This window comes from Chelon labrosus (assembly GCF_963514085.1).
Source record: "Chelon labrosus genome assembly, chromosome: 14".
Taxonomy (NCBI): domain Eukaryota; kingdom Metazoa; phylum Chordata; class Actinopteri; order Mugiliformes; family Mugilidae; genus Chelon; species Chelon labrosus.
In genome coordinates this window covers 1,717,858-1,743,794 of record NC_140347.1, presented here as the reverse complement: position 1 = coordinate 1,743,794, position 25,937 = coordinate 1,717,858, and the positions used below count along the sequence as shown (strand labels likewise).

General features: G+C 43.1%; 1 protein-coding gene across 1 annotated transcript in view; it reads left to right on the top strand.

Annotated features, from left to right (window-relative positions):
* The window catches only part of LOC311499374 (protein NLRC3-like), a gene marked incomplete at its 5' end in the record, with an annotated part of 66,016 nt that overhangs the window by 27,142 nt on the left and 12,937 nt on the right, over window positions 1-25,937 (top strand). The window contains 3 exons of the mRNA XM_084560331.1: window positions 22,961-23,134; window positions 23,257-23,430; window positions 24,150-24,196. Coding sequence (XP_084416457.1) covers window positions 22,961-23,134; window positions 23,257-23,430; window positions 24,150-24,196 — 395 coding nt within the window. The remainder of the gene's footprint in view (window positions 1-22,960; window positions 23,135-23,256; window positions 23,431-24,149; window positions 24,197-25,937) is intronic.

Here is a 25,937-nt window from a genome sequence, read left to right as displayed (position 1 = left end):
TCTCCTAACCACTGAACTCCTGGAAGAACTGGACTGACTTTGATGATCACTTCTATCTGGATAATCCTGGACACATGAAGATCAAACTGAGAGGTCTCATGTCTGAAACTGGTTATTGTGAATTCAGCTCTACACGTATCCTGAAGTACAAACAGTATTACTCTATATTTTCCATTTGCTGAAGTAGAAGTTTTCCTGTTAAAATCTTATTCTACTCTGTGACCACACTGCTATCTAATCAGCCTTGATGATTTTACCTTGTGGAACTGTATTAATGTATTTCTCCATAATCACTGATGTTTAATATTTTTCCTGAATAATTCCCTTTGTGCCTCAAAGGCTGGTTTCCTCTTCCAGAATAAATCCCAGAAACTCAGGTAATACAGCATTGTGTCACTTTTGCTCTGCCTCTACTGTTTCTGTATTTTCATTTTTATTCAGCCAGTTTTTTCCTATTTTTGTAATCACATACGTTTATGTCAGAAATACATTCTACCACTAAGTAAGATCAAGGAGTCAAGTTTTCATTAGTGTCAAACACAGCAGTACCAGACCTACAAGAGGTCTCCTTCCACATCTGCCTGCTTCTGAAGCACACCTACTCTGTCTTGGAGGGACAGCGTTGATCAGCAGATCCAGACCCTTGTTGGACCTGAGCCTGGTACCTGCAGAGTTCTGGCTGGACTCACTGGAAGGTCCCATACGTTGGCTAACCTTTAACGCTGGTTGCTATGGTGAGAGGTGATGCTGGGTAACAAACAGAAGAAACATGTTCACTACAGAAAGAGATGATTAGTTTCCTAAAGTGTTTTTTTTCTTTGTCTAAGTCATGTGGCCTAATAAATGTGTAAAAATAAAATCTCTTCATTTATCACCAGATGGTGTTGTTCATTCATTCAAGGCTGAAGACTGAGGTCAATGCATCTACAGTTTACTACTTCTGATAATGACATTGATTAAACTTATTAATTCTATCAGTCTAATGTCAGAGGCAAACCTGAGAGCAGTCTAACCAGTTCAGTTTTCAGAACCTAAAGTATAGTTCCACTGCTCTGCCTCTGAGACATTCTGTCTTGGTCGTCACAAACTTCAAAAAGATAAAGTCTTCACTTACAATCACATATATTTTTGTTCAAAACATCTTCATAAAACCTTCTCAACACAGAGAAGAACATCCTGAAGGCACAGCTTTATATGAAAGTTAAAAAGTTTGACACTAATGTCACAGGGCAGGAAGACAGGTTTTAGAGTGATTGTATTTTTTTTACTTGTTTTATATTTTATTGTGTTTTTACCTTTGCATGCTTTTATTTGTGTTGTGTTTTAATTGTTTTATCTATGTTTAATGCATGCGCGTGATTTTAATGACTTCCTGAACACACCTTTTTGGAGTAGCTGCACCTGGGAGGTTCCGCCCTCTGTGCGTAATAGATGGCCACCTACCCAATCAGAGGAGCATGAAGGGTTTGCCCCGGAAATAAAAGTGGCATCCCGGGACTGGTGAGGAGAGCTAACAGAGGAGAGGGACGCCAGAGGGAAGTGTGGACGGCCGGAAGAGACGAAAAACAGGAGTAGGCTACAGAATACGCCCAGTGAGCTGGAGACGAGGCCAGGCAGCGGGTGCGCCGACCGAGGAGAGAAGAAACCCCAGAGCGTTACAACACGAAGTACTCGCAGCGGCAGAGCATAGCGCTCTGCCAGGCGGGTGAGTATCTCCCTTAGGGACGTAGTAACGCTCTGACGTGTGGTTTTCCGGCGGCGCAACAGCGTTGTGTAGACACCCGTACTGGTCTTGTACTTTTATTTTCCAGGCGATTCCCGGGACGGGCGCTGCAAACGGCAATCGAGGCACCGGTAACTCCTGGTACAGCGGCAGACCTCCGCCACCCCCTCTGAACCGCCATTGGACCCGGCTCGGCCACCCCAGCAGACTCGTTCATCTTAGGATTGGACTGTTTTTAACGATCGTAGTTTTTTATCTTGTTTTTTGTACTTTTTAAGGTTTTAACGCCTTGTGGTTTTATTTTGTTAAGTACGTTCCAATAAATCATTGTTCACACCGGCATCGAATGGTTTTCCGCCTCCCTTTCCCCTGGTCGCTGTCAGCGTGCTCTCCCCCGATAATTCACCAATACCTGCGTTTTCCCCTTTAATAGCAATAACTTTTTTATTTATCATTATTTCATGTTCCACTTCTCATCATTCCTTCCCCCCTCGGTTACAGATTTTGGCGTTGTCGGCAGGATCGGGGTAAGAGCACCTGCAGTGACTATGAGAGGAGGCGGCCATGTTGTATGCCGGTGTACCCTGGTACACCCTGATTAGAGTTTTAGGGACCAAGTGACTATTTTAAAAAGCACGACTGGAAGGAACAAGTACAAGAGTTGGCAGAAGGCATGAAGGATTATGTTTCGAGTACATTGGCTGGGAAAGAAGGAAAAGACAGACCCGAGTTGTAGGAGGTCGAAAGGGACAAACCCCCAGTGCGATGTGAAGACAGTTAATGTTGCAGGGACTGCAATTATTAAGATCTGGGGAGATGTCACGGGGCAGAAGTGTGGGTTTTAGCATGATTTGAATTGTTTGTTTTACTGAATTTTAACATTGCATGCTTTTACTTGTGTTGTTTTAAACATTTTATTTATTATGTTTTTAATGCATGCGTGTGGTTTTTTACTAATTTCTGCCCGTGAACACATCACCGCACCTGGGAGGCTCCGCCCTCTCCCCGTACCACTGAACCAATCGGCAGCGGGGGAGAGTGGCGGAGGGATATAAAGAGAGCACGACCCGGAAAAGATGGCAGAGGCACGATGGGAAAGAGACGCCAGAGGACTGGTGATAACATGTAGGAACAGGAGGAGAACGTGATGGACGGACGGATGGACTGACTGGGGACTGAAAGAGGACACAGAGTCACCATGTGAGAGGAACGCCAGAGGGACGTTGTGGCGGCGTGAGGGGAGGAGAACGAAGAGGAGGCCGCGAACGAGCAGAGAACGGCCGAAGGCAGCGGGTGTCCCAGCAGCGGGTGTGCCGGCCGCACGAATGAAGAGACCGCGGAGCGTTACTACATGAAGTTCTCGCAGCGGCAGGGCAGTGCGCCCTGCCTGGCGGGTAAGTTTCGCCCTATGGGCCGTCAGTAACGCTCTTGTGTGTGGTTGTGCGGCGGCACCGGAACCCGTGCGTTGTGTGGGCACCCGTACTGGCCGTGTCTTTTTATCTTCCAGGTGTCAGCCGGGCAGCCCGCTGTCAAGAGAGAAGAAGAGGCGCCTGCGGCACCTGGAGCGGTGGATGGCCTCCGTCATCTTCCCCTCTGAGCCGCCTCGTCCCCGGTCTGGCAACCATGATGGACTCTTTTTATTTTATTTTAGTAACGGACTTTTTTTTAATGTTTATTTGTATCTTTTTAACTTTTGGTTTTAAAACCTTTTAAGGTTTTACTGTTAAGTTCTTTTAATAAACCTTTTGTTTTTAAGTACACCGGCTCTAGTTGGTCTTCCGCCTCTCTCTCCTCTGGTCGCTGTCAGCGTGCTCTCCCCCGATAAAATCACCAGTACCTGTGCTCCCCCCTTCCCCTATAATAACAATAACTTTTCCATCATTATTTCATTCACTTCTCATCATCCTTCCCCCCTCGGTTACACTAACTAAACACCAGTTAAGAATTTGACTTCAGTCATCAAGATAACTTCACTGACAGCTGAGTCATCAGTCAGAAACACACAGTTTAAATGCTGCTGCTGGTTGAAAGCTACATTTAGTTCCTGATAGAGAGATGGTCTGAATCCAGTCCAAACCAGCCTAGAGACAGACGTCGAGTACAAAATATTATAGTGCTAGAGAGGGAACTATTCCCTCTTACACTCAATTAGCTGCTTTTTAATTAAAACCAAAACTCTTCACTTCAGTAACTTCAGCCTTTTTTAACAGACTCAACGGTGCTTTCAAGCACAAACGCGAGATAAAAAAGTCCAACTACTGAGAAGTAGTTGTCAAAAAGTCTCACAATATGTAGCTTTACCTGAGTACCTACTCACTGAATATATAACAATGTCCTATTAAAAGTATTCAGTCACTTATTCAAATATTATCATGAGGCTGACATGGTCAGCTATCCAGTCTGACCTATGTTGCTGAACTCACCAGTGTGTTGTTTGTTCCTTAAAATGAACCAAACTGTTGACTGCACTGAGAGCTACATTGCAGAAATGTAAATGTGACACTTGATAACAACTCCACAACTTTAACCTGCTTAAATGTTGAAGAAATAATGAAGGAACATCCCACACCTGCCCATGAAACTGCTCCTGAGTCGACTTAGACTTCGACTCTATTCTTATCCACAAGGGAAATTGCTTGGTCACAGGAGCTCAGTTGCACATAAAAAGAGTTGAAGAAAATGAGTCCAAATGAAAGTAGGACCCAGTGTCCATGTAATCTTTATGTAGTTAAAATGAGCCTTGATTATATTGTGAGAAGGTTTCAGCTGCAGAGACTCAACTCTGATCATATTTAGTAATACACAGGACAAGATGTTACAATCCCTTGTGCCAAAATCCCAGGCAAAACACATTTAGAGGCCCTGTTCGACTAAGAGGCCCTACCAAGCCTACAGTCATGTGATATGACTGACAACCTATATTCTACATAGACTAAATAGAAGCTGCTGGCTTGTAAGCCCGTTGAGCAGCAGAGGATACTTCAAACATTGTAAAACATAACCTAACTAAACGCTGCTGGCTTGTATGGCCCGCTCAGCAGCAAACCATGGCTACCAAGCAACATGAAAACAACAGGAACCTGACCTAAACAACCGCAGTATGCAGCATGTCATTGGGATTTTCAAGTGGGCACCTCCTTTCACCGATGTTTCGTTAAGTTAGGCCCACAACACCTCGGGAAGGCTTAATGGTGATTTCCAGCGTCCTGGAGTCACCCCCCTCCACACCGCCACTGCACAACCCTGTCTTTCTCACCAATATATGTCTATTAACAGCTAGTACAGCAACTAACAACCACGAGCCAAACAACCAAATCTACCATAATTCGCCCCGTTTCTGCGAGCTGAACACGTAACAAACAAATCCGGTTGATGCGGTCTGGAAAACGTAACAAACAAAACTACCGTGAATCACCCATTAATGCAGGCCGAGATACGTAACAAGCAAGCAAATCTACCATGATTCGCCCCGTTGATGCGAGCCGAAACACGTAACAAACAATTCACATAGCAAACAAATCAACCGTGGCCTACATGCGGCCATCCTTACCTTTCGCTAGCTCCCCAACTAGCATGCTTTCTTCGAACCCATAACCAGTCGCTCGCTCTCTCTGCTGCCCGAGACATGTTGCTAACCGCAGTCCTCTGGCTCCTTCCCCGTATGCCCAGCTCACTCAGCAGAGCAATCACCGACTTTGCCACAAATCCACGGCAGCCCACTTCTACCAGGCGCACATAAGCCTTCCATCCATTCTGCTCTGCATCTGCTGCTAGCTCTGCATACTTAGCTCTTTTTCGCTCATTAGCCTTGTTACGTGCCAGACGGGGGCAGTGTGTTTTTCTTGGTTTTTCTCTCTCTCTCTCCCCCTCTCCTGTGTGTTCAGGTGATTACTGGTGAGGCTGCAAGTGATTCCACCTGGGATGTCTGTCAGAGCCTGCTGATTGGTTGGTTGATCCAACTGCCACCACAGGACCTCCTTCATAAGGCTCCAGCTACAGGCTCCTCGTCTCTACTTCACTTGCACCTGATTTGCTGCTGCATGCCAGTTGTGTGTACTGCTTGCAGCTTGTTTGAGAACCTCATGGTTCAAAATCTGTCCTTTGCTTGTTGCTCGGCTCGATCGGTCTTTTGTTTTCTGTCCTACCGTGGTATTGAGACGTGTGGACCCTTTCTGTTTGATTTAGTTCAGTTGTGGTGGAAGGTGCGGACCAGAGGTAAGATTGGGGTACCCTTTACACTCCACCACGTAGGATTCCTCTGTTATATACACTAGGATTATTGGTTGGTGCCACCAATGTAGTTCTGATAACGTTTTTTAGTAGAAAAGATAGTTAGGCCCTTTTTGTTTGTTGATTTCTATATGGCAGTGTGTTAGCCAGGCCTAGTTTTGTTTTATTGCTTTCATTTATTTGGCACAACCACGTGGTCCAAATCTTCCCCACTGTTTTTGTTTTGAGGAGATTTTTGTTTAGTCATCTTTTTGTATTTCAATAAATATTGTTAAACTTTTTGTTACACCAGACTTGAGCATTGGTTGTATTGTGTTTGTCCCTGATTTTCCCCTGGACACACCTAGGGACGTAACAAGCGTCCTCAATTCTATCTTCCCATGGGACAGTGAGCTCTATGAAATAGACTACTTTCTCTGGCTCAGACCACAACAGCAGATCTGGCCGTAGTCGGGTGCTTGCTATCTCACCTGGGATAACCAGCTGTCCTCCTACTCTTAGCTGTCCCGTGTTATGCCTGATGCCTGCTGGTCTAGCCTTTTCTCCCTCCCGTACAAACTTAACGCATCTATTCTCTCTGTTAATGGCCATGGAATTTACATTCACCCGTTTTTCCTCAATTGCAGCTGCTAAACATCTCAGTACCTGATTGTGACGCCAGGTGTAACGTCCTTGGGAGAGACTAACCTTACAACCTGTCAGAATATGTCTAAGCGTGCAGACACAAGTGCACAGTGGGCAGGCAGCATCCTCCAACTTTCCATCCATCCAACTTTTCTACCTTTGAAAGGGCAACCTCATACACCGTCAGCGGCCACATTAGCCGGGGCAGTAAACCAAATTGCCAACACCACAATTTTAACTTCCCTGGTAGCCCTGACCGGTCTATGCTTGAAATGCCTTGAATCATTTCCTGCCTCAACCCTTCAAACTGCGCCTTATCACTAAGACTTGCATCATACCATCTTCCCAAACTCTTCACTGGCTTCTCCAGCACTGTGGGAACTACCTCATCATTTATAACAAACTTCTTGTCTACTATCTTTCCTTTAACAATAGAAATACTCCTAGATTTAATAGGCTTCACTTTCATCCTAGCCCACTGCAGGTTGCTGTTTAGCTTATCCAGCAATCTTCTGGTACACGGAGCGGTTGACGTTGCTGTCGTCATGTCGTCCATGTAGGCCCTAATCGGGGGGAGGCGAAGCCCTCCCTGCAGCCTTTCTCCACCTACCACCCATTTGGAAGCCCTAATAATGACCTCCATTGCCATTGTAAAGGCTAGTGGAGAGATTGTACACCCTGCCATGATGCCTACCTCCAGCTGCTGCCATGCTGTAGTGTACTCTGCCGTGGTAAAGCAGAGTTGAATGTCTAAAAAGTAGGCTTTGACTAAGTTTTTTATGCTACCTGGAACTCTAAAGAAGTCAAATGCTTCCCATTACAAACTATGTGGCACTGACCCAAAAGCATTAGCCAGGTCTAAGAATCCAACATGCAGGTCTCTCTTCTCTTGCTTTGCTGACTGAATCTGGTGCCAAATCATACTGGTGTGCTCTCAGCATCCAGAGAAGCCGGGGATCCCAGCCTTTTGCACCGACGTATCAACTAGTCTGTTTTTCATCAAGTAACTAGACAACCTCTGTGCCACGACACTGAAGAAAATCTTCCCCTCAACATTCAGCAGACTAATTGGTCTAAACTGGCTTATTTCCAACGAGTCCCTCTCTTTGGGAATAAAAATCCCCCCTGCCCTGCGCCATGCCTTGGCAATAACCTGTTTCTTCCATACTACTTTCATCAATTTCCACAGGAACCTCAGCACATCTGGTGCACTCTTATACAGCCGGTAGGGGACCCCACTAGGTCCCGGGGCTGAAGAGGCTCTTGCACGTCTTACCACATCTTGAACCTCTTTCCATTTTAGTGGGCTGTCATCACACTGGCTAACTATTTCACCAATAGGTGGAATATCTGAGGGTAGTGCCAACTTTCTAAACCTGTCCGTATCTTTGTGCACCTCCTCCAAGTACTCCTCAAGCTTCTCTTTTGGTACCGTAAGGCTACCATTCTTTTCCTTGCTAAATAGCGACTTCACAAACCTAAATGGGTCCTTATAAAATGCTAATCTAGCCTGTTTTTTCCTTTTCCTATTTTTCCTAATGTTCTCCGCCCTTCTTAACGCTGCCAACCGCTCCCTAACATGTGTGTAACCCTTATTACGATGTAGTAACTGAGCACAGGTAAGTAATAGTAAAAGCTAATAGATGGACCAGTAATAGAAGACTATAAGCTAGTAAGAGCCCTTGTGATTGAGTATTCAAAAGACACAAGCAACAATGGTTTGAGTTTTTTGTGTGGCCACTTGTTATTATTAACCAATAACACCATGAAAATACAACAGTTTATGGCAAAAACATTCAATGGAAAATAACAAACTAAAATAATAAAGCCGGCAAAATAAAACCATTTGTTCCCAAAGTTAGCGTTGGGGCCCTTTTACAGGCATGCAAACTGGTCAGGGGTCAAAAAGGTGAGAAGAGTGTGAAGAGGGAAATGGCCACGAACACCCCCCCCCCCCCCCCCCCCCCCTTGGTAAACAGAGATTTACAAAGACAACAGACTACAAATTCACTAATTTTTACCAAAAAAAAAACTTTTGAAACTGTTTTTCCTCGGGCCTGAAGGGCATATTTCACTGCCGGGCCTTTATTTTACTCAAGCACATCGCGGTCCAGGCCTTTATTGGAAGGAGGCCAGAATTAGAGGCAGGCCTTAATTTCTATTTGAGCAAAACGAACTACGAGTAGAATGAATAAAAACAAGATTTTGTGTCTATTTGAACCTATAAAATACTAGGTTCATTTATTGAAAACGTACCGTTACCATAACATGGTATGCATACAGAATATTAACAACAAATGAGCGGCGCGACGCGGTCGGAGCGCACTGAGGACAGTGAGTCCGCTGCCGGTCGGCAGTCGCGCCGGGAGCGAGTGGGACCCGTCCCTCCCCGCACGGAGAGAGGGCGCAGTGAGCACTGATTCCACGACCCCAGGGACCCCAAGTGAGATGCGGGGGGTCGCTGTAAAGCTCGCGGCCGGAGCCGACGAGCCACCTTCGCCCCGAGCACTTCCAGGTCGACCCAGAGCCGGTCGCGGCGCACCGCCACGGAGGAAATGCGCCCGGCGGGGGCCGGCCGACGCCGGGGAGAGGTCCCGCTGAGGGGATCCTCCCACACCGTGCCGCCGAAACCCTGACCCGCCGAGATGACCGGCCTTTATTTACCTCCGCTGACAGCGAGACCGGCAAATGTTGGAGACCCGGCCGCTAATGGAATACAGGCCAATATTAGAGGATTTACGGTATATAGAACATTATATTATTATATTATTAAAATATATTAAAATAAAAGTCAACGAGTAGGCTACCCCCCCCCCCAAATATTTTCTCCTCGGATTTGCACGAATCACATAAGTCACCCAATTTGGATTGAATACGGCGAATTTCGCCGAAAGGTGAGGAGTTTGCATGCCTGCTTTTATCGTTTGATCTGTGTATCAGTGTATGTTTGCTCTGTCCTACCACACAGTCCGTGAGGAAGGGGGAATGAAGGAATCCTTCACCACTCTCAGAGTGCAGTATCAATAGTTTTGATGCGGCTCGCCACCCAGCTCACGCTGGGAACCTACGGATCTGGGAATCTGGAAACAATCTCTGGATCTCTGGAAACTTCACACGGACCCAGCTGGAAGCTCTCCCCTGGACGGTGGGATGTGGCTAGGACCTCATCTAATGATGTCGCAGAATAAAAAAACCTGACCTACAGAGAGGTCAAAGGAGATCCAAATAATACATTGATTATCACCAATCAATAATACTCCTTTGCATTAACTGGATTACATCATGCTCTCAAAATGTTTAGTTGTACAACAAAAATCTATCTTTAATTCAAATATTAATTTAAAGTTGTTTTCTTTATAATTATATTCAAGTACTGTAATTACATTAATAACTGTTTCAATATTTGAAATAGTCCTAGTTACATTAGTAACAAAGAAAACGTTTTACAAAAACAAAAATATTGCATAGTACCCTTTTAATTTTGTAAAAAACTGCATTCAATTCAGAGAAACTCATGGTAACTTAGAGGCATTAAGGCCTAATGTGCTTAATTGTCTCCCCTTGCACCGGTAACAGTGAGAAACTGCACTAAAAATTTACCTCTTCAATTTCCACAAGCATACATTTACATTAATAATCTCACCATCATCCTATTTTTCAACATATGTAGTGAACAACAGCTTAGAAAAATATCCCTACATAAACAACAATAAAACATAATTTGCATATGACACCGAATGAGCTAAGTGGCTATGCTCAAATCAATGGGCCATTAGCATCACTAACACAATCTCTGGCGGCTATAGCACCTTTAGCACCTTTTTCATGGTTATCTGCGCAGATTAACGCGACTTTCAGCTGCTTTACAATCAACTAAACAGGTTAAGGAGTGTTTTTTCACTCACTGAGTGATCAAGCTACGAACCCGTGTCAGCATTTACCCTCGCCAGGTCGGCGGAAACCATCCGGTCTCACGGTGGTCTACAAGGTCTGAATGTCAACAGTATACTGATCAACAGTGTTTAACGGCATCAATAATTCTCAGTCTGAAACATTATTTTAATTTCTTACCCTGTACCCGTGGATGGCGACAGGTTTAGTCTCCGTTTAGATCAGCTAGCACACGCGGCAGCAAATGCAACCATGACCGCAAAACCGGAAATGAAAACAGGACGTAACTCTACGGGGTTGATCACCTGGGCATACGGGGGTTCACTGATTGGCTATTTAGTTAGCTCGTTCTACGTAGCCCTCTGCAGCAACTCTTTTTCTCTCTATTTCTCCTTTTTTCCATTTTAACTACTTTTAACCCATTTTTAATAGTCGTTGACAAATATAAATCAATTTAAATGAATTAATTTATTTCATAAATAAATGAATTACTTTTAGAATTTTTAATGACTTCCTAATGAATTGTTTCTTCCACAAATAAAATGAATTATTTTTAAAGGAATAGTTTTAATAATAATAATAATAATAATAGCTTGGACTTATATAGCGCCTTTCATAGTACCCAAGGTCGCTTAACAATGGGGGGGTTAGGGGTCAAAGGACTTTGTGAAAAGAAATGTTTTGAGGTGCTTTTTGAACATGGGCAGGGACGGGGCAGAGCGAACATGGAGTGGTAGAGTGTTCCAGAGTGTGGGAGCATTGACAGAGAAAGCTCTGTCCCCAAAAGTCCGCAACTTGGTCCGGGGGATGGCCAGCAGGTCCTTGTCAGAGGACCGCAGGGAGCGTGACTGAGTGTAGGGGTGGAGGAGATCAGTGAGGTATTGTGGTGAGAGTCCATGGAGAGATTTGTAGGTGAGCAGGAGGATCTTGTAGGCGATGCGTGACTTGACTGGCAACCAATGAATCTGTTGGAGAATGGGAGTGATATGCTGCCATGGCTTTGTGTGGGTTAGAACCCTGGCAGCTGAGTTCTGAACATACTGGAGTCTGCTAAGGGCCTTGGTGGGCAGTTTCACTTTATAGCCTGGGCTACATGTGCCTGTAAACAATCAATACCTTCCTTCTCTTCATCTGTAGCTTTCCTCCACTGCCTCTTAAGGAGTCTCCTCTCCTGTACGAGCCTATCAATCTCTTGCTGACGCCTAGATCTAACCACCTGTCCCTCTTGATTCTTCTGTTTTTCAGCCACACCAAATCTTTCCTTACCATAACCATAAATAATATCTCCCATTTTCTCCAACTTACTCTCTGCCGTCCCTTTAAGTCTACCTAGCGCACTAACCAAATCGCTATTGATGTCCTCCCACTGCCTAATATCTGTTGCACCTGGCCATTTGATCCTTGCCTTCTGACCGCTAATTTTCTCCCTTTTTGTCTGGCTGGCCTCTCTATCTGCCTCAGTGCTTGCACCTGCCTCAACATTAGGGGTGCTGATGTCCTGCGAACTGTAGGTTAGCTCCTGTCGCTGGACTTCAACCGACTGACTTGATGCACTTCTTAAGAAGTAGCTATCAATGCGGGGTCCCTGTGTTCCCTCTGCCAAACACTTTTTCCTCCCTTGATGGATTCTGAGGCCCTTTACTGTTGTTATCTTTTGCCAGCCACACACACAAACCTGCTGCTTCTTTCCACCTCCAGCTGAACTAGTAGCTTCCAATAACGTGCCTCGCCTACTCAGTGTCAAATTCAGTCCTGGGTCAAAAGCCGTGTCAGTCCAAACTGAGTCATCTTCCGCCCCTGCTCTCGCTGACTCTAGGGGTATTTTATCATTTGTCGTATTTGTAGCAAGTTAGGGTGTAGCCCATGGCTTATTAAAAGCCTGGGCTACTGCCACAATGAGCTGATAACCCATTGTAGCCCCAGTGGGGACTATTCCCTCCTGTCAGCTGTCTTTCCATTGTTACTGCTAGGCTCAAAGTCGGCAACAAAGAGGGAGGCCACACACACAAGTAACTGGTCAAATTAGTTTATTTAATTCAACTCAAATGATAATACTCAGAAAATGAGTATAATGTCGGAGGGTACAACAAACCAAACAAAGGATCAGGATGACGAGGATGCAGCAGGCCTGGCTGAGAGAGAGACAAAGACAATGAGAAGGGCCGTCCTTTATGCCCTTCTAAGAAACCGAGCCCACATGGGCAGGTACTTACAGCAGACCCCTCCCAGCTCCACCTGCAATCCAGCATCAAATTATGAAGAGAGTGGAAGGGATCTCCACGGTGTGACACAATATATCTCTAAATCACTCCACAATACTCACAAAATACATTCTACAAAACAAGAAACCAAAATCATGTTTAACCCATGGAATGTTGAAACCACCTGCAGGATTGAAGTCAGCACTGATGTCATGCCCCCTCAGCAACTTTGATACCTAAGACCATGCTGTCACTAGGTCTTTCCCTAGTTGTCAGCTGCACTATTCACAACAGTCACTAGCCTAGGCTAGATATAGCATTTAGTAATACACAGGACAAGATGTTACAATCCCTTGTGCCAAAATCCCAGGCAAAACACATTTAGAGGCCCTGTTCGACTAAGAGGCCCTACCAAGCCTACAGTCATGTGATATGACAATTAACCTATATTCTACATAGACTAAATAGAAGCTGCTGGCTTGTAAGCCCATTGAGCAGCAGAGGATACTTCAAACATTGTAAAACATAACCTAACTAAACGCTGCTGGCTTGTATGGCCCGCTCAGCAGCAAACCATGGCTACCAAGCAACATGAAAACAACAGGAACCTGACCTAAACAACCGCAGTCTGCAGCATGTCATTGGGGTTTTCAAGTGGGCACCTCCTTTCACCGATGTTTCGTTAAGTTAGGCCCACGACACCTCGAGAAGGCTTAATGGTGATTTCCAGCGTCCTGGAGTCACCTCCCTCCACACCGCCACTGCACAACCCTGTCTTCCTCACCAATCGATGTCTATTAACAGCTAGTACAGCAACTAACAACCACGAGCCAAACAACCAAATCTACCGTAATTCAAACCGTTTCTGCGGGCTGAACACGTAACAAAAAAAAATAAAACGGTTGATGCGGGCTGTAAAACGTAACAAACAAACAAAACCACCGTGAATTGCCCATTAATGCAGGCCGAGATACGTAACAAGCAAGCAAATCTACCATGATTCGCCCCGTTGATGCGAGCCGAAACACGTAACAAGCAAACAATTCACATAGCACACAAATCGACCGTGGCCTACATGCGGCCATCCTTACCTTTCGCTAGTTCCCCAACTAGCATGCTTTCTTCGAACCCATAACCAATCGCTCGCTCTCTCTGCTGCCCGAGATATGTTGCTAACCGCAGTCCTCTGGCTTCTTCCTCGTATGCCCAGCTCACTCAGCAGAGCAATCACCGACTTTGCCACAAATCCACGGCAAATATTATCATGGGGCTGGCATGGTCAGTGTGTAGTTTGTTCCTTAAAATGAACCAAACTGTTGACTGCACTGAGAGCTACATTGCAGAAATGTAAATGTGACACTTGATAACAACTCCACAACTTTAACCTGCTTAAATGTTGAAGAAATAATGAAAGAACATCCCACACCTGCCCATGAAACTGCTCCAGAGTCGACTTAGACTTAGACTTTATTCTTATCCACAAGGGAAATTGCTTGGTCACAGAAGCTCAGTTGCACATAAAAAGAGTTGAAGAAAATGAGTCCAAATGAAAGTAGGACCCAGAATTCCACTGTCCATGTAATCTTCATGTAGTTAAAATGAGCCTTTATTATATTGTGAGAAGGTTTCAGCTGCAGAGACTCAACTCTGATCATATAATCATTTGACATTATTTAGGAGACGCTGTAGATGAAGTTTATTCTGTGTTTTTCTTTCAGAGATCAGCAGGATCCCAAAGAACAAGCACTGACCAATATGTTTGACAGAGAGAACTGATGGGACTATTTCACTGATTATTAGAATGAATTCCTCTCACTGGTGATAGCAGGACGTGTCTTTTAATACTACAACAAACAGCATGTGAGCAGCTAGAAATGGAAAGTTAGAACAGCAGGTGGATTCAGAATTCAACAAGTTTATTGTCATAGACACAGCAAAGGTTCCACTGGGCAATGAAATTCTCCCTCTGAGAGTTCCCTTCACACTAAACTAAAATAAACAACTAAACTAAACTAACATGAAGGAAATAAACTTAGTCTAAGCTTAGAAAAATAAGGATCCATTTCTGAAGCTCTCTGCTGAATGATCTGATTCCTCTACAACAGCGCCACTGCTGGAAAACCTGCATCACAGCATGAAGACAGAGAAAAACAAAGAGTTTTATTTCCTGTCCTGAAGATTTCAGAATATGTCAGCAGCAACAACAACACTGTATTCTTCTTGTTTTATGGTCGATTTTATTGTGAAGAGACTTTGGACACACCTCACTTCCTCTCCTGTACAGAGTCCAGGTGAGTTTAAGGCCCCGCCCATTAAAACTACCTGTCAACAGAAGAGAAGCAGCTTCTTTCCTCCACACACGAAGGTAGAAAGAGTCAGTAAATCAACCTGAGGTGAGTTCAGCAGGTGAGAGTCCAACATCTGTAAATGATTAACTGGATCATCATCATCTTTCTTCATCTTTAACCGAAACACGGAGGAAACGTGGCCTCAGGTTAGAAACCATTTCAAGTTGATCAAGTTAACCTGCTTTAAACATTTAATGTCATTTAAAAACGATGCGGACAAACTTCCAACATGTGGTGTTTGTAAATGACTTTAATCAAATGAGATCAGACTGGTTTCCTCTCTAACGCTGCTCTCCTGACTATTAGTTTCTGTTCATTTAAACCCAACCGACTCATCTAGAGGACAGATATCAGTAGATCTGCTTTAAGTTCTGTTTTTAAAAGTTGACACAGCTCAATAAATAAAATGAACACTAAAAACTGGCAGGTCAGTTCAGATTAACAGATGTGTTGATAAGGCTGGCGTTATGGAACCAGGAAGTGAATTCTGGTGAAATGATTAATTCATCTGTTTATTTAAATAATTTAATTAGTTTGAATATCTAAACAGAAAAGAGAAAAACTATTAAAAAATGTCCTGAAACATGATTACATGCAGCATTTAAAGATGATAGAGAACGATAACAGAAACCCATAGTTAATGATTGATTATAAACTACTAGAATATGAATGCAAGGACAATAAAACAGAAGAGGGTCTGTGCATTTGTTCATAATTCAAGTTTGCTTTTTAAAACGGGGGGGGGGGGATGGTTATTAGATTTTCTATTTTATACAAAATGTAATTAAATTATTTAAAAAAATGTGAAAAATAGATAATGATCATATTAAACTTAATGTTCTTTCTACTAACGTGATTTGTTGTCCTTGAATGAACCAGGAAGTAGTCTCCATGGTGACTACTGGTTCACTGCACTCACATGCGTGGATCATTATGTTCAGCACCTCATAGTATTCACTTCTAAATCTACAAGTGTAGATTTTGAAAGTTTAGATTTTAAATAATAACTGTGACAGAAAATGGAGCTCTTCAGAGAGTGATTTCAGTCGTGGAGAGCTCTGCTGTTACTGGTTGTTTGACTTGTTAGTGACTCAACTCAAACTTTATTAACAAAATAAATTGATTTAAAAGTTGCTGAAATTTCTCCTAAATTCACCTGAAACACCTGCAGGATGTAACTGACTGTGAACAACTTTTACTGACTGTCAGGAACTACTTTGAACCTCAGGATGTTTTGTGAATCTGGTTCTAGTTTAGTTAATGTTTATATAGTTATTACCATCTAGTGGACAGATGTAGAACTACATCATCTCATATGGATCATGTCAGTCAGGTAAGAGAGAGGAACAAGGAAACAGTTCCCTCTGACTGCAGGGAACCTCCCACTGGTTAAACTGGTTTTAACGTCACTCTGATGTGTTTACAGACTCTGAAGTTATGAGGAAGTGACGACGTCCTCAGATCAAATCCAGGACTGATGAGAGAGAATGAGCAGCTTCTTCTCAACACATGAAGGTGGAAAGTGTCTGAAAGTCGACCTGAAGTGAGTTCAACAGGTGAGAATCCTACCAGAGAAATCTGGAAATGTCTCATTAACTGGATCACTGTGATTATATTCAGTTCATGTCACTTCTCTACTGAACAGAGGAACATTTATGGATCATGATTATCTATTTTTGAATATCTATTTGACATTTGCAGGTGTTCAGAACATTACGAGCTTAATGAGTTAGAAAAAGTCATATATGTGTTTTACTGGTGAATAAAAGATGAAGTGATTTTAACCTGAGCTCACATGACTCAGGATCCAGGATGTGTCAGAACTGGTCTGACAGCTTGGATCAGACATGGCTGAGGATTACTTACTGTATCTTCCTTCTATATACTTATACACAATCAGCCATAACATTATGACTAATATTGAGAATGGACATGGACCTTCTGAGGGTGTCCTGTGGTGTCTAGCAACAGAATGTTGTTAGTGGGGGGTCTTTGAGGGGAGGGGCCTCTGTGGATCATCCCACAGATACTTGATCAGTTTGGGATCTAGTGAATTTGGAGGCTCTCGTGCTGTCTCACTCATATTCTCCTTTCACTCCACACCGTTCTTTTTTTGTTGTTGTTGTTGTTGATGCCACCAACCTGGCTTAGCTGGGCCGTGATAGGTCGAGAGGCTAAAGCCCTTCCTCTGCCTACATCCCCCAGAATGACTTGCAGTTGTGGCTCGGGGTTTTCTTCCTATTTTTCTCTAACGGAGTTCAAGTGAAATTATCAAACATTCTATCAAACTATTTTCTATTGATATCGATCACGTGTCTATCTAGCTTTTCTGTGTGTAGTCTGCATGTTCTCCCTGTGTCTGCGTGGGTTCTCTCCAGGTTCTCCAGCTTCCTCCCACCGTCCAAAGACATGCTGGTTAGGTTCATTGGTGATTCTAAATTGGCCGTAGGTGTGAGTGTCTCTCTGTGTTAGCCCTGTGATAGACTGGAGACCTGTCCAGGGTGGACCCCCCCTCTAGACCAATGACAGCTGGGATAGGCTCCAGCAGACCCTGCGAAGAAGATGAATGAATTAATTAATTAATGGATTATAAATTTGTGTGTAGTTTGACCTTGTAAAGAAAATAAAAGGAAATCTCTGTCCTGTGTTTGTAGGAAGATTAAACTTCAGAAATAAGACTTTCCTGTATCAGCTGTGTCCATGGAGAGAGACCAGCGTAAGAGTCAACCTGTTGGCTTTAAACATGAACAGCCGTCAGCTGATCCAAGGTAAGAAATATCCTCAACAGATGCTAGAACCACCTTAACAGCCCCTTGACTGTCTGTAAGGATCTATTATGACTGATGTCTAACTGGGAAGTTCTTTCATGATCCATTTTCTAAGATGGCCATTATCAGCCTCAGTGACTTTGACTCCACATGCTTTCCCTTTCAGTTCACTTACACCTGTTTAACACTAGAGTACTACACTGCCAGTAAGTTGGTCATATCAGTAGACATGTGGTGTTTTATCCTAATGTCTCTAAAAGACAAAAACAACTGTCTAAGTGTATTTTATACATTTGTTTGTGTTTATTACTATGCATAGTTCAGTGACTTCATAGACGGTAAAAATGAAAATGATTGGCAGTTTGCCTGTTGCTGGTGACGTCCGGGGATATGATAGGCTGTTTCCGCACATTGGGTCCGCCCGTCTGTTAGCTGATTGACTGTTCGTGTGTTTCTGCCGGCAAGAACGAAGTCCATGAAGACAGCTCCACTTCGATAGAAATTGGCTTCAAAACAAACAACAAGCTAAAGTTCTGTCTCGCCCAGACGCGTGCACGGCTTACAGTCACAAACACAAGACAACACACTCACCACGGCAGAAACACCAGGCCCGAGCGGCAAGTCTGCCGTGACGTCATCGTCAGTGGCATCATTCATTTTGCTCAACATTATAAGTATTGCGACTTTCCTGTCCTCCTGAAGTCGCTTGAGAGGTAGATAGGTCCTGTATATGTGCGACGTGCTGCTGCTTGTCAAACAAAGCACGCTGAGTCCCAAGTAAGTTTCAAACTATTTAATAATCAAAAAAAAACAACCAGACCAAACAAATCAAACTCAGAATAATCAATAAGTGAATCAAATTATGGCTCCTACAATAAGTAATTAACAAGTATTTATAACTTGCACAAATACATTGCAGTTCATAAAAATAATGATAAAAAAAGGACGCAGTATCGCGATAATACCCGGAACCGTGATACTTTGTTTGGTATAGTATCGTGGTTACTCATTTTGGTATCGTGACAACTGTAATCTTTATAGTCAAGAGGTAAAAGCCCAATGTGGAACATTTTGTTATTAATTCGTCTTAATTGTTCTCGGTTTTCCCCCCAGGTGTGGTGGTGGCGTTTTTGGCTTTTTTTTTTTCCTGTCAGATTTTGCCGTGTCTTTTTCCCCCCAGAGTGGCAGCGCTTTTAGTTTGTTTGTGGCAGTTGGGTCTGGTCTGTTGTGTTTAGTTTGTAACCAGCATTTTTAGGTGTCATTAGTATTATTTTTGAATAGAGAATTTTTATTTTAGTCATGGTAATCAGCATCTGTGTTGCTTTCCTTTTCACAGGAACTCTTTTTCTTTTGTTTTCCTCCTCTCATCCCCTGGTTAAACAATTGGGAGGTAACAGTACAGATTTACAGTTGACTTCAATGTTGAGGCTTCTGGCCACAGTGTCTAAACATACAGTCTAAACATGGCAGGAGTGTGTTTGTTAAAGATATTAGTTTTAATCAAAGATGTTTCTCCACAGACCTGCAGCAGTAAAATAAAACACAAATCAATGTGACTGAGCAGAGTTTGGACATGATCCAGTCTGAACATGAGATCCAGTCTGGTTTCTCAGGTAGCAAATCATCATTGTGGTTTTCAAACTGTTATGCAGATGGGTTCCTCAATATGAACTGGGTTCTGCTCAAGGTTTCTTCCTGTGAAAAGGGAGTTTTTCCATGCCACCGTTGCCTTCAGTCTTTCTCTGGGGGTTTCAGACCGGGTTGTGTAAAACGTCTTGAGACGATTTGTATTGTTATTGATGCTATATAAATAAAATTGAATTGAATTGAATTGGGTCTTTTAATTTTTATCTTATTAATGAAATAAATCAGAGATGGTCTCAGTGCAGTAGAATATTAATCCTGATCTGTTACAAATACTGGTGATCAACAAACTCTTTATACTGTATCTAGAACAATTAAATATCTACACATGTTTCCTTGAGCTTGTCCTGTTATTTGAATTCAACATTAAACATTGTATTTACATATTATATCCTGTGTTTGGAGGAGGATCCATCAACAGAAACATGATTCTCCTGAATACAGCTGTGTGTCCATGAAGAGTGATTGGTCCAGAGATCAACCTATTAACTTCAAACATGGTCAACAGTCTGATGATCCAGGGTAAGACAAACAGCATTTATCTGACAAACACAGGACTTTACATCAAAACATTCAACAATAAAACTGAAACATATACTGTGTGTGTGTTAATGTGTGTTAATCCATGTTGTGTTTTAACAGGATCCATCAGCAAAGACCAGATCCCTCTGGAATCACATCTGTGTCCATGAAGAGTGACTGGTCCAAACATCATAATATTGACTTCAAACGTAAACAGCAGTCTGCTGATCCAGGGTCAGAATGAACACAGATCTATTAATCATTATTCAGTTCTGTTCATTAGACTGTCATGTTTTAGTCCAGAGTTTATCTGTCATTTAGTTTCCTCTGTTAAAACACCACATTCATTAATCAGAGCAGTGTTTGTTGTTCTCATCTTGTGTTTGTGGCATCAATAAAATGATGATCATCACCAAAGTGTGTTTGTTAAAGAAGTTAGTTTGAATCAAAGATGTTTCTCCACAGACTTCAGCAGCAGATCTCAGTGGTTTCCAGTGATCATCATCACAAAGACCTGGACTCCATATTCATGGTGAGTAAATGTTCAATCACAGCTACTACTGCTAACCTCAACAACCACAAACTAGCATTCTGGTTGGAGAAGTCTTCATGTTGAATGCTGTCAACAAGCAGCCTTTCAGATCAACATGATTGTGTTCTGATCATTTAAGTTGGATTATTATTCTGTTCCAGCTGCTGGAGGAGAACATCATCAGTTTTATGAAGAACGAGCTGAAGAAGATCCAAAAGGTTCTGAGTCCAGATTACCCAGAATGCTCAGAGAGTCAGAGGGAGGATGAGGAGGTGTTGGAGGGTGAGGATGAAGAGCAGAGGAGGAGCAGCAGAGATTTATTTGTGAAGATCACAGTGAACTTCCTGAGGAGAATGAAGCAGGAGGAGCTGGCTGACTGTCTGCAGAGCAGTAAGAGGATTTAACAGCTTTAACTTGATGGAAAGAGGAAATGGAGGAAACATGGGAGAAGTTTCTATTTCTAGACTCTGATGTTAATATGATGAAAACATCTGAATCACATCTATGAATTCTTCTGGACTGAAAACAGTCACATGTGAATGTTATTAAAATGAATGAGTTCACTGATTGATCACATTTCTTCTTCATTCAGGAACTCGTGCTCCAGAGTGTGGACGTAAAGTTAAATCTACTCTGAAGGAGAAGTTCCAGTGTGTGTTTGAGGGGATTGCTAAAGCAGGAAACTCAACCCTTCTGAATGAGATCTACACAGAGCTCTACATCACAGAGGGAGGGACTGCAGAGGTCAATGATGAACATGAGGTCAGACAGATTGAAACAGCATCCAGGAAACCAGACAGACCAGAAACAAGCATCAGACAAGAAGACCTCTTTAAAGCCTCACCTGGAAGACATGGACCAATCAGAAGAGTGATGACAAAGGGAGTGGCTGGCATTGGGAAAACAGTCTTAACACAGAAGTTCACTCTGGACTGGGCTGAAGACAAAGCCAACCAGGACATCCTCTTCATATTTCCATTGACTTTCAGAGAGCTGAATGTGTTGAAAGAGAGAAAGTTCAGCTTGGTGGAACTTGTTCATCACTTCTTTACTGAAACCAAAGAAGCAGGAATCTGCAGCTTTGAAGAGTTCCAGGTTGTGTTCATCTTTGACGGTCTGGATGAGTGTCGACTTCCTCTGGACTTCCACCACACTGAGATCCTGACTGATGTTACAGAGTCCACCTCAGTGGATGTGCTGCTGACAAACCTCATCAGGGGGAAACTGCTTCCCTCTGCTCACCTCTGGATAACCACACGACCTGCAGCAGCCAATCAGATCCCTCCTGAGTGTGTTGACATGGTGACAGAGGTCAGAGGGTTCACTGACCCCCAGAAGGAGGAGTACTTCAGGAAGAGATTCAGAGATGAGGAGCAGGCCAGCAGGATCATCTCCCACATCAAGACATCACGAAGCCTCCACATCATGTGTCACATCCCAGTCTTCTGCTGGATCACTGCTACAGTTCTGGAGGATGTGTTGGAAACCAGAGAGGGAGGAGAGCTGCCCAAGACCCTGACTGAGATGTACATCCACTTCCTGGTGGTTCAGACCAAAGTGAAGAAGGTCAAGTATGATGGAGGAGCTGAGACAGATCCACACTGGAGTCCAGAGAGCAGGAAGATGATTGAGTCTCTGGGAAAACTGGCTTTTGATCAGCTGCAGAAAGGGAACCTGATCTTCTATCAATCAGACCTGACAGAGTGTGGCATCGATATCAGAGCAGCCTCAGTGCACTCAGGAGTGTTCACACAGATCTTTAAAGAGGAGAGAGGACTGTACCAGGACAAGGTGTTCTGCTTCGTCCATCTGAGCGTTCAGGAGTTTCTGGCTGCTCTTCATGTCCATCTGACCTTCATCAACTCTGATGTCAACCTGATGGAAGAACAACAAACTACATCTCTGTTGTCTAAAGTCTTTAGAGACAAACCTAAACTAAAACGTCTCCATCAGAGTGCTGTGGACAAGACCTTACAGAGTCCAAATGGACACCTGGACTTGTTCCTCCGCTTCCTCCTGGGTCTTTCACTGCAGACCAATCAGACTCTCCTACGAGGCCTGCTGACACAGACAGGAAGTAGCTCACAGACCAATCAGAAAACAGTCCAGTACATCAAGGAGAAGATCAGTGAGAATCTGTCTGCAGAGAGAAGCATCAATCTGTTCCACTGTCTGAATGAACTGAATGATGGTTCTCTAGTGGAGGAGATCCAACAGTCCCTGAGATCAGGAAGTCTCTCCACAGATAAACTGTCTTCTGCTCAGTGGTCAGCTCTGGTCTTCATCTTACTGTCATCAGAAGAAGATCTGGACGTGTTTGACCTGAAGAAATACTCTGATTCAGAGGAGGCTCTTCTGAGGCTGCTGCCAGTGGTCAAAGCCTCCAACAAAGCTCTGTAGGTGGATTTAGGAACTATTTGAAACATGATTCATTTAGTAAATGACAAATAAAACATTTGATGTTGATTCTTCTTCAGGCTGAGCAGTTGTAACCTCTCAGAGAGAAGCTGTGAAGCTCTGTCCTCAGTTCTCAGCTCGCAGTCCTCCAGTCTGAGAGAGCTGGACCTGAGTAACAACAACCTGCAGGATTCAGGAGTGAAGCTGCTGTCTGCTGGACTGGAGAGTCCTCACTGTAAACTGGAAACTCTCAGGTCAGGATACAGCTGGTTGTTGATCAGTTAAATCCTGATTCAGGTTCATGTTGGTGCAGAAGTTCAACATCTGGAGGATTTTCCTTCTTCTTCTTGAGTTTCTGATATTTTTCTATCTCCAGTCTGTCATACTGTCTGATCACAGAGGAAGGCTGTTCTTCTCTGGCCTCAGCTCTGAGCTCCAACCCCTCCCATCTGAGAGAGCTGGACCTGAGCTACAACCATCCAGGAGACAAGGGAGTGAAGCTGCTGTCTGCTGGACTGAAGGATCCACTCTGGAGACTGGACACTCTCAGGTATGGCCAGACAACAGGAGCTTGTCCAACATCTAAATTCTTTGGAGTCACAGTAAACCTCAGAGGATGAACCCTCCTCTATCAGCTGGTTTACAGTTTTAGGTTTTAATGAAATATATCGACAACTGTTGATGGATGGATTGTTGGTGTAAAGTGTAGAGAGAATAATCTTCTGTGACTGTGATTATTCAGAGAATTTTAATATGTCCAAGACTTTTGATTCAACTTTTGTTTCTTTTAAAACACACTTTCAACTTAAGTATTCTACATTTAAGGCAGAAAGAATGAGCAGATTTATAAACAGTGATAAAATGACATGTTACAAATAACCTGCTGCTGAAATCCTTTATTGGTTCCTTTATTCTCTGGTAACCTCAAAGATTTATCTAAGGGTTAACTTTCAAATACAGTCTTTTCTGATATGGACTAAGCACTTTACATCATTAGAGCCTCTATCTGGAATATGTAAATGAACACAATCAACTGAATGTGGAGGTTAGACTGATCTGTGAACAGTCTGAAAACTGTTTAGTTGTTGATGTGTGAATGTTGGTCAAACTGTTGATGTCAGACAGTGAAACATCAGAGACAGTCTATACTGATGAGTTTCAGTCTGTTTCTGTGTCTCACTGATCAACTGATGAACTCTGCTTCATGTTGAACAGCAGTTAGGACTCATGTTGGATAGAAAATCATTCTGACTGTGTTTCTTCCTCCAGGATGGACCATGGTGGAGAGCAGTGGTTAAAACCTCGTCTGAGGAAGTGTAAGTTTGACTAATGATGATAAAACATCAAAGTGTCAGTTTGTGCTGGACTTCTGGTTATGGCGCTGCGCTAGGTGGAAGCGTGACAGAGCTCTCCCGTGTAAAGTTTGGAGAATAACAGTCGGGTAGTCATAAGAAATTGTGTACAGGATTAGTGAACAGCCACTTCAGTGTCTGAAACCACATTAATATGAACCTTGTACCTGTGTAAAGAATAATCATTTGAGATATGAAACGTAACCAGTTAGTGTGAGTAGTTGTTTATTAGTATTTATTATCAGTCTGTTTGTTTAATACAGTACAACAATAATCAAAGGTTTGCACAGTAGCAGAATGTTTACAGCATTAACAAGAAGAAAAGGGCTACAATTGCAAGTTACTTGGTGGAAGCATCAAAGAATGTCGTCTGTTTTTAAGGTGGTAAATCAGTCTATCACTCTGTTGTGACTCAGATGCTGAAGCTCGGCTTTTTCAGTTGACATGACTGCAAGACTGTCTCCCCCCTCACTCACTGTGCTCCTCTGACTCCTACAGGCCAATAAGGCTGGTGGAGTGATTATTATTAGTCTAATTATTATTATTATTATTATTATTATTATTATCTACTGATGATAATCATACGTGAATGAGCTCAGCTCCTGTTTCACGGTGTGCATCCATGTGTAAAGTGAGAAACACAGCTGATGCTCCAGAAGGAAGTCACCCCAAAGATATGGTAAAGAGAGTCACACTGAACTCTAGAAACAACCAGGACCTTCACAGGGTATTTCAGACTAACTAGCTATAGCTAGCTAGCTAAGTAGCAGCGCTCTTTTACAGCTGGAATGTAACTTTTGACCCCAAACAACAAAGGTAAGACGTGAGCAGAGATTGTCTGTAGTGTGTAAGCCAGGTTTTTATTTGTCAAACATGAAGCATTTCATTAATTACATGGGACTTTCTGCTGTTAGCTGGAGGCTGGAGCTAACTAATTGTTACTACCAGCAGTGATGAATACTTACTTTCCTGAAAAACTTTCATAGATAGATAGATAGATAGAATACCAAATACCAAAACACCCAGAAAAGAATAATAATAATAATAAATATTGTGACTGTACTGTACATATATGGTTATTGCATAAATAGAAGGATACCAGATGCATATTGTTATTGCACTTAACTATTGCACTCATGTTGTTGCAGGCTAGTTAAAAATGTTATTCAGTCCCTTTCTTTTTTGTCCTCCTCCCCCCAAGTGAGTGGTGGTTATACAGATTCATGGCACGGGGGACAAAGGAGTTCCTCAGTCTATTTGTCCTGCAACTTGGGAGGAGCAGCCTCTCGCTGAAGGTGCTTCTCTGGCTACTGATGGTCGTGTGCAGAGGGTGGCTGGCATTGTCCAGGATACTCGTTAGTTTTTTCAGTGTCCTTCTCTCTGCTACAGTATATATGCATCCATCCATGTTCTTCTGTTGGGCTCTGTGTGGCTGCGGGTCCCGAGCCTCAAGCAAGGTCACAGGGAAACGTGGACTGGATTATCAGTAATGAGGTCGTTCTGAACAAGTGGAATGGATTGATAACAAGGTACCAAAGGGGCTCTCTCTACCGTACACTACGAAGTGAAGGGAAACTGACAGAGATATGATCACATTTAAGTCCTTGATGACAGGTTAGATGATTATTTATTTAAACTGATATGCTGGATGCTTTATGTTGAATATGTCGGCTTTTTTTTGTAAAAAAATAAATAAAAATAAAAT